The sequence below is a fragment of the Rhinopithecus bieti genome, unplaced genomic scaffold, assembly GCF_001698545.2.
Source record: "Rhinopithecus bieti isolate Rb0 unplaced genomic scaffold, ASM169854v2 scaffold_1467, whole genome shotgun sequence".
Classification (NCBI taxonomy): Eukaryota; Metazoa; Chordata; class Mammalia; order Primates; family Cercopithecidae; genus Rhinopithecus; species Rhinopithecus bieti.
Window position 1 is genome coordinate 3,142,818 of NW_016803692.1, and position 13,282 is coordinate 3,156,099.

The 13,282-nt window shown below is 34.0% G+C and overlaps 1 protein-coding gene across 1 annotated transcript in view; it reads left to right on the forward strand.

The window, feature by feature from the left end:
• COL24A1 (collagen type XXIV alpha 1 chain) overlaps nucleotides 1–13,282 on the forward strand; it is a 411,426-nt gene that overhangs the window by 16,111 nt on the left and 382,033 nt on the right. Inside the window, 1 exon segment of the mRNA XM_017850789.1 lies at nucleotides 11,128–12,497. Coding sequence (XP_017706278.1) covers nucleotides 11,128–12,497 — 1,370 coding nt within the window.

Below are 13,282 nucleotides of genomic sequence, written 5' to 3' on the forward strand. Positions count from 1 at the left end.
AGCCACCGCGCCCGGCCCCGGAAGCTTCTTATACAAACTTTCAATCCTCCCACCCTCACATATCCCCAACCCCCAATTTGAAGTCTCAATGCTGAATTCATTGATTTGGTACCTTCAATTCTTGAGCCTTTTCAGGATTTTGCAATATGAATCAGCCTGCCTGTCATTAGCATTTGCCTCTGTAAGCCCTTAGGTTCAGTTTTTTCAGTTCTGGTAATTTCTTCATGTGCTTTTCATTTTCCAAAAATTTGTTGATATATTTTGTCTGCTGTTGTCTCTTCTACTCATTAACTTTGTCCCTGTAGTTTTAAACCACATTTCCTTATTCTCATTTGAGTAAGATTTTAAGAATGAGAAGAAATAAGCATCTATGTGATTTGTCATGGTTTCAGTAAATTCCCTTAAATTTTAACACAGCTAAGAAAAAACATTTTAAGTACCTTATTAATAGATGTAAATTGTATGTTTTTTGTGTCCAAGTTTTAGGTGTAATCTAATGAAGAAATGATTCTATCTCAAGAAAAATTAATTTTGTAAGCCTGAGTTTTCTGAGGATTTGACAGATGTAGATACCTTTTCTTACCTGATATGTGTATTTTCATTATTACTTTGTCTGTGTTGGTGGGTTGCTGCCAGTGAGATGCTGGCATAGCTACAACACTTCTCTGCAATGACTTGCACCATGCATAATGTGTAACTAATTCTTAACATGCACATCTTTCTCAGGTTCACGATCCCTAGGTGTGAAAACCACATGTGTAAATATCTCCGTGTAGGATACTCATCTCGAGGAAGAATTTCCCATAGAAATTAATCTGAAATGTGTTTATTGTTAACAGAAGTAGTTCATTGTAGCTGCAGTAACTTCAAGTCCTTTCTGCACAAACACTTGTATGGGCACTTAGCCGAAACTTTTATACATAGCTTAGAGCTTCATTTCTCATTTTATAAATAAACTTGAATTTATCTCTTTATACAGAATAGATGTGCTATTTAAACTAAGAATAGTTTTAAGAAACGATTGCCACCTTTAACATACCCAGTGTAATGGTGGTATTTAAGCTCAGGTGTTCCAGAGCCAGCATCTTGGAGTTAAGTCCAGCTTCAACCATTTATTATCTAACTGACCTTGAGCAAGTTTCTTAAATACTCTGAGCCTCTTTTTTAATAATGCTGAAGTGAAGAAAATAATAATACTTACTACACAAGGCTGTTGTGTGGATAAAACAACACATGTAAAGTGTTTAGCTCTGTGCCTGTTACATAAGGATACAATAACTTTGAGTGGAAGAAGGGGAAAACTCCAGATTCTTTTTTCCCCCATATCCTCATAATTGAAAAAATAAAATAAAGCGGTTTATTTTAAACAATTTCCTTTAGTTCCTTAACTCAGTGAACTGGAGCTGGGAAGCTGTATTTGAGTCTTGATTCTGACATTGACTATTTAGCTGAGACTATAAAAAATAATACAAAGTGGATATTAGGCAATTGTCTAGTTAATTTAGTCAGTTTGAGTAAATTGGCAAGAAAAAGAAAAGTATGTTGATGTCTGTATAATCGTTCTCATTTGCAAATTTGGTGACTTTATTTTAAACAATCATATTTGTTCTTTCCTACAAACTGGAAAGAATATAGATTTGGGGACTTAACTGATAAAGACATATGAAAATTTAAAACAGTGAGAACTAATTAAATTTAAGTGCTATGTTATATTAATTCAGTTATTTAATAGTTAAGAGTTAGCTCTATAACTTGTTATAATTTATAAAGTGATACATTACTCCTTTTATCTAAAATTGATAACTTTCTTTTAAGTATTTTAAACTACCAATTACTAAGAAGTGTAAAAATCTCTCCATTTTGAGGGAGTAAACGTAATTATACAATTCTTCTTCTTCCAATTATTTGTGATAGAGTATCGCTGAATATTCGCACATATAATGGTTCTTTGGTTCTCTGTACCTGTAAAATGAGTATAACCATTGGATCTCCCATATCTATTTCTTTAGGCATTTACTATATTCCCCCCACAGAGTCAACTGATACAGTCACTGAGTTTAGAGTCAAAGACTTGGTTATGAGTCATAGTTTTATCCTCTACTAAGACTTAATTTCTCCTTTCTCCCTCCCTCTTTCTCCATCCCTCTTTCTCAATCTACTTCTTCTGTCTCCTCCCTCTCCCTCCCCCTTTCTCCTTCTCCCTCATCTTTCTTTTATTCTAACTTGCGATAACAATATCAGTGCTGCTTACTCTACAAGTTTCAAATGAAAGACAATAAAGTTTGGGCTGTCTGTGTCTACATAGTATGTAAGCTTAGAAGACTGATTTCATTAGCATACTAAGAGAGGATCTATATCTCATTAGTGTTTAACGAAACAACAAACGAAAATTGTGCTGGTGCCTTAAAAGGGAGGTAACGTCTTGAACTGGGCCTTGTAGGATGAATAAAGATTGGAATGAAGGGATATACTTAGCAGGACTCTGACAGGATGAGATAAAAAAACAGATAAGCTTTGTTATGGCAAGAAATTCAAGGAAGAGTAAATACTACACAAGGCTGTAGTGGAGAATGGAGAGTGGAGAATGCTGTGAAATGGGCAGATATATCAGTGAAGAAAAAAATGAGTAAGGGGTATGTCTTAATCTGTTCTCATGCTGCTGATAAAGACATACTCAAGACTGGGCAATTTACAAAAGAGAGAGGTTTAATGGACTTACAGTTCCACATGGCTGGGGAGGCCTCACAATTATGGTGGAAGGCCAGGAGGAGCAAGTCACATCTTACCTCGATGGCAGCAGGCAAAGAGAGAGCCTGTGCAGGGAAACTCCCCCTTATAAAACCATTAGATCTAGTGAAATCCACTCACTATTGCAACAAAAACATGGGAAAGACCTGCTCCCATGATTCAATCACCTCCCACCAGGTCCCCCCTACAACATGTGGGAATTCAAGATGAGATTTGGGTGAGGACACAGCCAAACCATATCGGGCTAGTATAAAGTTAGAGAGCTGTCCCCAAGACCACCCTTACTTCTGACATTAGCTTCAAGTTAAGGGGTCCCCAAGACTACTCTGAGCCTCAGTGATACTTTAGAAGGACTCACAGAACTTACCGAATTTGTTATACTCAGAGAATTCACTGAAGTGTTATATTCACAGTTAAGAATACAGATTAAAATCAATATAAGGACACAGATTAAAATCAATATATTCACAGTTAAGGATACAGATTAAAATCAATACCTGGGTTTAGAGCATCCCAACAAGAAAGAACAGTAAGTACAAATGCCATGAGTTTAAAATTAGTTGGGTGGGTTTAAGAATGAAGGAAAATACTAGTTTGGCTGGAGCAAAGTTAGGTAAGATAAAATGATAGGAGATGTGATCAGAGAGATAAGAAGAGAATAAATGGCATAGGTGTCTTATACCTTGGAAAGCCATTGGAGGATTTTGGTCAGAAGACTGGCATAATCTACTTTACACTATGAAAAGATTATTCTGCTTGCGTGTGTGATTGTGAGACTCTTCACTGAGAGAAGCACTCAAGTAAGAAAAATGAGGTTTGGAGAAAATACATTGAAGTGGAAATGCTTTTGGAACATCTGATTTCTATTGGATAAATCCAATAGACAATTGGATATGCAAGCCCAGAAGAGAGGTTTGTGAGTCAGCATATGTGGTTGTTGTAGCCATGGTTTGGATGAAGTCATTAGGCTTGGTATTTATAGTAAAAAGAACAAGGCGTTGTCTTGGTGACACCACCATTTATTTTACACTTCAGAAGCAAATAAAGACAGGAGATACAGTCAGTTCTGCTGTTAAGTAACACATACCTTTCCTAAATTTCACCATGATAAGAAATTGGCTTTAGATGACTGCCTGCGTGCAAATTCTGCCTCTGCACTCCCTAGTTGGGTAAGCTTGGGCAGATAATTTAACTTTTCTATGACTTACTTTTCCTCTCACATGGAAATAACAACAGTGCCTACTTCATACAGTGGTTGTGCGAATTATGTGACATAAAATATTAAATTTCTTAGAATAGTGCTTGGTACAAGGAAATTTAGTAAATGCTGCTATAAATCTTACTTTTTAAAAATGTAAAGTACCTAATATAGTGCTGGGTTGATCATTAATATTCTTTAAATGGTAACTGATTTTCCAAGTGACATGAACTGGATTGATTTTTTTATATAGGACCACTCACAAAACAAGCAATTTACTTCAGACAACTTAGTTATTTCTTGTTAACATTGGTACAAAATACCTAAATTCAACCACAAATTGTAATTTGGTGATATCTAAGTCCAGGTATAAATTAAATGTTAAAGAGTCTGACCTCTGAGTGAAAGCCTTTCTTCTTCTCTCCCCCACCCCCATTTTTTTTGTCTCCAGTTCTCCCCAGCTCCACTCATATGTGCCTTCTACCCTTAAGTGTTCTTTAGTCTCTCTTCTCTTAACATCTTGCTCAAACACATTTGCTAAGTGTATTCATACTCAGGTATGAAAGCTTAAAATTAGGATGACAATTTGATAATTTCACTTCAGGTGCCAATTTTGGTGGCTATCTAGAGAGTATTCCTCACTGAGATTTCTGTGGGGTAAAAGTAATACTGCCATGATTAGTGAGATTTGCCAAGGGATATGTGGAGTAGTGTGGGGAATGTAATAGCTGAGAGGTCGTGTGGTGGAGCAGTCAAGAGACTTTAAAGCCATATTGATTGAGCTCAAATGCAGCTCAACCATTTATCAGCTGTGTGACCTTTACCAAGTTATTTAATCTCTCTGTGCTTCAGAGATTTTTCATTTGTGAAATGGGTGCAGACTTTAAGTATAAACTTGAAACCAAGAGATATTATCTTCCCACTTTTGTTCTTGGATATCATACAGAAGAAAAAAATGAATGAAATAATAAACTTAAAAATCACTTTCAGCAAAACTAGGGGACTAATATAATCTGCAAACCCCCAAAATATGCTCAGAAAAGCAGAGCCCATATGGAATAAGGTCAATAGTGAGACTTCAGAAAGCACCAGCAAAACCAGACTTCCTGAAGGTGAGAAACACACCCCAAAATACACCTTTAGCCCTTGTACACAAGTGTTACAGGGTCTGGGTAAGGCAGAAGCTGCCAAGGGGAAAGTATAATAAAGAAGCACAGATAATAGCTAAAATGGATCAGTGGGGACAGATCTCAGAAAATGCAAAAATCTGCTAACTGAGATGAAGGATTCATTCTGAAGCATATACCAATGTGAGGGCATATGGAGGAAGGAGAATGAAGGGTTGTACATAGAGCTGGCTGCAGAAGTCCTCCTGGACTAGATTTGGTTTAGAGAAGAAGGTGGGGCTAGAAGCCATTTAGAATGGAACTGGTAGTACCAGAGCAGAGCCTTGGGTTTTGAGACTTGGAAGTCACAGCCCATCCTCTTCTTCCACCAGCATCTTTCTATAAGTTGCTGGGCTAGGAATTAATGAGTAAAAGGAGTTGGCACAGCACAAGTAGAAATATACAATAAGGAAACATGTAAGGAAAAGCAGCAAAGATGAGAATGTACACACACAAAAAAGTTGCTGTTAAACCGACAAATATTCTGACCAAATATGCCCCCCTTATCACCTATACGGAGAAAGATACTAAGGCAGAAATGAAAGAACTCAGGGAAAAGTAAAAGAAGGCAAGATATTAAAACAATATGAATTATGAGCTTGTAGAAGTCAGTAAAGAAGTCATAGAAAAATTACCTCATAAATCTAGATGAAATTGGAAGGAGCACAAAGGGAAGTTATACTTTCTAGGAAACAGTAAAGAGAAATAAGAAAATCAAACAAACAAAAATGAATTTAAAGAACATAATAAAAAGGATTACAGAGAAATGATACATGTAGAAGACAACAATGATTCAACATATTCATAATAGGAATTTTTAAAGAAGAAAAGCAAAACCATGAAATAGAACTAATATTCAAGGATACAATTCATTAAAAGTTTGCTGAAGTAAATAAAAAAAAAAGACTTGAATCTATGCGATGAATGGGCATACTAAGCACCTGAAAACATTTATCAAGAATGGTCAATATGGAGCCATATTCTAATAAAATTACTGCATTTCAAAGATAAAGAACAACTCTTTCGAGAATGTTGGTAAAAATACGGCGTCACTTATAAGGAGAAAAATATTTAGCTGACTTCAGATTTAGAAGGACCACCTGAGAACCGTGAAACTACAGCTGCAAGATATTCAAGGAAATAAAGTATCATGAAATAATTTTATGTCCCACGAAATTTAAGGTACAAGTCTACAAAAAATCAATTCTGAAAAGTCCAACACTCGGGAAATGTTCCCATAAACCCTTCTTGAGGAAACTAATAGAGGATAAACTTCAGCCAAAGAGAAGTGATTGGAGAAGCTACTACAAAAGTCCAGCTCTATTTGTCAAAAGAAAATGTGGGAAAAAGAAAAAATATAAATGCCATACAAACTAATAATGTAGGAATGGTACAATTACAGAAAAATAGTAGGAGAAGAGAGGAAGCATGTGGAGAGCAGATTAATTTTGCTGATTGCCGTATCTGAAGAAGCTAGGCATTAAATATTATATGGTTGGTAAATTAGATGAAAGAAATATAAGGATATTTAACAATGAGAAGATAAACACTCAGAAAGACACTCCTATTGACGAATATTAGAGGGTATGGGAAAGGGTTAAAGGGAGGAAAATAAAACATTGTTCAAAGGAAAGAAGTAATAGATATGTCTAATGAAAGGACTAGGGGCATTATATACGTTTAAAATCTTAAAGGAAACTCTTAGAATAAAAATACAAACCCTTCTAAATCTCAAAAGACATATACAAAGCAAAGCAAAGGAAACAAACTACATAGTGAAAGGCTTCAAAAAATTAAAGTGGTAAAACATAAAATAATACAACAGATTAAACAAACCATCATATTAGCAAATATAGATAGATGTAGTTTATATATTCAAAGAAAAAATTTAGATTGGATCAAAAAACAAATACAAACCCTTTTCTTTACCTAAAGCACAGTGTTTCAAAGTAGATGAAAACAAAACAAAGGCAAAGGTGTATCAGACAAATGTAAACAAAAGAAAGTCTATTGAGGGAAGCTTAGTCTTACCACCAGTTAAGGTAATGCCAAAAAAAAAAAAAAAAAAAAAAAAACCCAATAAACTGGATATAGAAGTTCTTTTTGTAATTCTGAAAGGTGCAGTACTCAATAAATATGTGAACTGTGTGATTATCTGTGCATAAAACCATGACATCAATATTCATAAAGCAAAGACCACAAGAGAGAAAAGACCAAATAGACACACTACTGGTAAGAGACTTTACCTCTCAGTTGATAGCAGATTAATTGTATAAAAATAAACAAGAATATAGAGGATATAAATTACATAAACAATGATGTACAACTAACTGGTATGTATTAAATTTTGTACCTTGAAACACCTTTCCAAGTGCTTATGAAATGTTATTGAAAATTGATCACTTATGAGGCTAATTGAGTTTTAAAAAAGAAAGTGCTGATTAGACACCATTATCTGATCATAATACTATTAAGTTAGATTTTAATAACAAAATAAGAAAACAAAAGACCTTTCCAACTGAAAATATAAAACTTTTTTCTTAAACCATTTGGGTCAAAGAGAAAATACAAATAAAATACTTCCCAGAAAACAACAAAATGCCAATGCTACATATCCAAATCTATGAGATGCAGCTAAAGCAGCACTCAGGAAAATGTATAGCTTAAATGCCCTCATTCTCAAGGAAGAAAAGAAAAATAAAGAACTAATTACTCATCTTCAGAAATTAGAAAAAGAGTAAAATTAAACAAAATAAAATGGGAAGAGATAATAAAGATAAATGCTAAAGTTAATGATACAGGAAACAAAAAAAAAAATAGTAGATAAACAAATCTGAAGGCCGAATAGATTTGAAATGACCAATAATGACACGGACTTAAGAATAAATAGAGCAATATATTCAAAATTAGAAAAATGAGACAGAGGGCCACAGGCATAGGAAAACAAAAATAATTGTAAGAGATTATTATGTGAAGATTTCTGGGTAATACATATGAAAGCCTAGAGGAAATTTATTATTTCACAGAAAAAATGTAAGTTTCTAAAATCGTCTCAAGATGCAGTTGAAAATTAGAATAAATCAATTAGTATAGAAGAGATTAGGAAAGTGGATGAAGCGCTATCAATGAAAGAGCCAACATTATCAATTTGGTTTAGAGGTGAGTTTTATTAACTTTTTGGGAAAAAATGTAATTTCAAAGGTTACTGAAATTCAGTAATTTACTGAATAAATTTACTGAAATTTAGGCTATAGAAAATAATGAAATTTCAGTATTATTGTCTGATAAAGATAGGACAATAAGCAATAAAGACTGACCAGTCAACTCATAAATATTGATGCAGTGATTCTACATAAAATTATTAGTCAATAATCCAGTGAGGTATCAAAAGAATAATGTAAAACTAATAAGATTTTATTTTAGGCATGCAATCATGGTTCAATAACAGGAAATTTATTCAGTAATAAGTGTTCAAACACATTTTATTTTATAAAACAGCTATTTGTCATGAAAGCTCCACTAAAAATAGAATTGGAGGAAACATACATATAAAGAAACATTGAAAACACATATATTATTTTTAAAGTTTTCAAATAATATTCTTCCCGATAATATTTCGGGTATAATAGGATCAGAAACTTGAAGCACTAGATGGCAGGGGTTCTTGATAAATGCAAGGGGAGACGTTCCTGGGGCAGTGTGCAGCCCTTGATATACCACATGTATGATTCTTTTTTATATATATAGTTTATCTGGTATCTCAGAATTATAGCTTTCTGATACTTTATGATCATATATACTTTAAATTTAAGCATTGTGATTTCCACAGAAGCAGTGTTCCTTCCATAGTTTACTTCTCAGATTCAGCTAGGCATACCCTTAGAGTTAGTTAACCCTGGGTGAGGATATCCAATGTCACAGAATAACATAGCTAGTTTCAGCACTGTAAATTTTCACTGAAGATTGGGGATGAGTACAACTAGCTGATTTAGCTCCTAAGTAATTTATATTGTATATTGAAACAACCAGCCATACTATGGATTAAAGTTTAAATTTTGCATGAATTATGATGATAAAACATAAGAAGTCAAAAGTTTTTTTTGGTGATTATATGGGGACTCTTTGAAATATTTCCCTAAATTCCTGGAGGTGCATATAATTCTACACTGGTGTTAGGAATATTTTGGTGGAAAAGTTTGAGACACTCTGTCATACAATATCATAGATATAAATATTTCTATCCTTTAAAACTGTCATGAAATTACAACTATTTTATTGATAAAATGATGGTTGTTCTAACCTTAAAATACTTGAGTGTTTTGCGAAGATCTCTGTTAGAAAACATTTAAATTGCATTGCTAGATTACACAGGAATGACATTCAGTAATTTCATTGTTGTACACAGTTGTGAGATTTGGGAACTGAGATTCTCCCTTATCTTTTGTTATTTGTAATAAGCATGCATGATCAAATATCTACTAATTTCCTACAAAAGGAAAAAGTAAGGTGATGCCAAATGTTCCTGGCTAATCTTCAAAAACTTTTATTTTTTTCACTTATCACAATTCTCTAACATTTCTGTTTGGAGATGATTATATTTATGCAAAGATACAGATGGGAAATTTGTAACCCAAAGAATAATAAAGATCATACAGCTGACTCTGCCATTCTGTATTTTAAAGACAGAAGTTGTCATTCTTCATAAGTGATATTTAAATTTATATCACTCCAGAGGTGAATATGAGCCCTGGTCAGATTGCTGTGGGGCAAATTCATTCATTCAGAAATTACAGGACTATTTGCAAGGCAGGTGCTGAAGAGATCTAATAATGAATCAGACAGATCCAGTTTTCCAGAAGCTTTTAATTGGGTAAAGGAGACAAACAATATACTATTGGTAATATTACAATGAATAATAAATCAGATGAATCCATAATTATATCAAATCCATATTATGTAAAATGCATATTCAATAATAGATATTGAAAGAGTCTAAAAGTTGGATAAAAGTTACTCTGGAGGACTGGAAAAAAGTGGAAGAAAGAGAAGCTTGGAAGGAACAGAAAAAGCAGAGTGATTGCCAATAAAATGAATTTAAATTCTTTTATCCAGGAATTATCAAAGGACTTTGGTAACCAGAGTACTTTAAGTGTAGCACACACTTAAGATAGTAGGCATTGGGAAAGCTTCGATGCAACTTGTAAATTCCCAGAAGGTTAGAAGGAAAAACAGCCTGAAAAATTATACTTTAAGGGATTTTGTGAATCTAATTTATAAAATGCTTTTCAAATCACAAATCTTTGGAAGTATGACTCCAGTTTCACTTTAACATAGATGTCATTAAATTTTTAAGCTCTAAATTAAAGAACCAAATGGCATCTGGAAATCTTTGAACATGTATATTCATTGAAGTAACAAATAAGAATCCTAGTCAAATGGAAAACAAGAGAGCTAAACTAATTAAATTTTGGAGGCCAGGTGTGGTGGTTCACACCTGTAATCCCAGTGCTGTGGGAGGACTGCTTTAGCCTAGGAGTTCAAGACTATCCTGGGCAATAGAGCAAAACTCTGTCTCTATGAAAAATACAAAAATTACCAGGTATGATGGTATGCCCTTGTAGTGCCAGCTACTTGGGAAGCTGAGGTGGGAGGATCCCTTGAACCCCGGAGTTCAAGGCTGCAGTGAGCTATAATCATGCTGCTGCACTCCAGCTTGAGTAACAGATGGAAACCCTGTCTCCAAAATAATAAATAAACTAATAATAAATAAGTTTTGGGTTTAGAGATTGGTGTGTGTGTAGGGGGAGGAGCATGTACTTTATTCAAATTATTGAGTATAATGTCTTATTCTCCTCCTCCCTATTTCTCATTACCTATAATTAGTTATTGATAGAACATGGTTATTTTAGAAATTACTGTTGCTACAATGAAGATTTCCTCATATTCAAACATTTATATGAACACATGAATGCATAAAAGTAAGATTCTTTCTCTCTTTCTTTTTTAAATTTCCAGGCATAGATATTCTTCATCAACTAGGCCTTGGAGGCAAAGATGTAAGATACTCATCATCAGCGACTGCTGTACCAGCATCATCTACACCATTACCTCAGGGGGTCCATTTAACAGAATCAGGCATCATTTTAAAAAATGATGCTTATATTGAGACACCTTTCATGAAAATTTTACCAGTCAACTTAGGGCAGCCGTTTACAATATTAACTGGGTTACAGTCACATCGGGTGAACAATGCATTTCTCTTCAGCATTAGAAATAAAAATAGACTGCAATTAGGAGTGCAATTACTACCTAAAAAATTAGTAGTACACATTAGAGGAAAGCAGGCTGTAGTTTTCAACTACAGTGTTCATGATGAGCAATGGCATTTATTTGCCATTACTATTAGAAACCAAAGTGTCTCAATGTTTGTTGAGTGTGGAAAGAAATATTTTAGCACAGAGACTATTTCAGAAGTTCAGACCTTTGATTCTAATAGTGTGTTTACTTTAGGAAGTATGAATAATAATTCTGTCCATTTTGAAGGAATAGTATGTCAGTTAGATATTATTCCTTCTGCAGAAGCATCTGCAGACTACTGCAGATATGTGAAACAGCAGTGTCGCCAAGCAGACAAATACCAACCTGAAACAAGCCTTCCTCATCCAACTCCTATACCAACTAAGATACTGGAACACTCTCCCCCGCCCAAACGATTTGCTGAAAAAGTACTGTCAGAGGATACATTTACTGAAGGCAGAAGTATTCCAAATATCATAAATAATGATTCTGAAACAGTGTATAAAAGACGAGAACACCAGATATCAAGATCTCAGTTATCTTCTCTTCAGTCAGGAAATGTCTCTGCTGTGGATCTCACAAACCATGGGATTCAGGCCAAACAAATGATCACTGAGGAAGATACTCAGACAAATTTAAGCCTGTCAGTGACCCCTCATGGCATCAGTGAGGCAGGAATGAATACCAAAGAGAAATTTAGTTCTCTCCTAAATGTATCTGACAATATCACACAACATGATGACAGACTAACTGGTCTGTCACTGTTTAAGAAGACGCCATCTATTCTTCCACAAGTAACACAAGATACAATTACTAATCTCAAGAAGGCTATCACAGCAAATCTACATACTAATGAACTCATGGAAATGGAACCGATTTTAAACACAAGCTTGTACAGAGTATCAAATGAACCGTCTGTGGATAATCACCTTGATCTAAGGAAAGAAGGTGAATTTTATCCTGATGCTACTCATCCCATCGAAAATAGCTATGAAACTGAGCTTTATGATTATTATTATTATGAGGATCTAAATACAATGCTCGAAATGGAGTATCTGAGAGGGCCAAAAGGAGACACTGGACCTCCCGTAAGTTTGTTTTGTTTTGTTTTGTTTTTTTTTTTTTAATATCTCTTAATACGCTAACTTACATTTTAAATTCTCTTTAAAATACATTTTAAAGAGAATTCTCTGGACCAAACAATACATAACAGATAAAATCTGTCACAGAAATGCATTCTGGCACAGTAAGTGAATTTATGGTTGCTGTAACACATCTGCCAGAATGTAACCCTGGCTCAAATATTGTGCTTTTGTTCTTCAATTGCTAGGCTAAAAGGTTACTTCATTCTGGTTAAGTAGTGGGCAAACTATTTGTTTTTCTTGTTCAGTTGAAATTCAATCAGTAATTCAACTGCTAAATATAGATAATATATTTATATTTTCAAAACCGTAGGAGAATGCATAGTCATGTTAAGAGAACGATATAAAAATATGCTAGATTAAAGAAAAATACATTAAATACGCCTATTAAATATTATTACAGCAAAATAGCATCAAATGGATTAAAATAGGGTGTAAAACTTACTTCAGATAGAGATTATTGTGTAATGAATCATTGACTGTCCTTAGTGATATGGTCAATTTATATTTATGGGTTAATTAAAGCTTCCCTTGCCTAACACAAAGAGAACCAGTTATCAGTCAATTCAATGGGGGGCAGGGATTAAAAAAAAAAAAAAAAAAAAAAAGCGAAGGCACTTGTTTATATCATATAAACAAAACTGTGAGATAATAGACTGAATTTTCAGCCCTGAATTTCTTTTGTTGCATAGGTGGGAATTAGAGATCACATTTAAAAATTTCTAAAATCA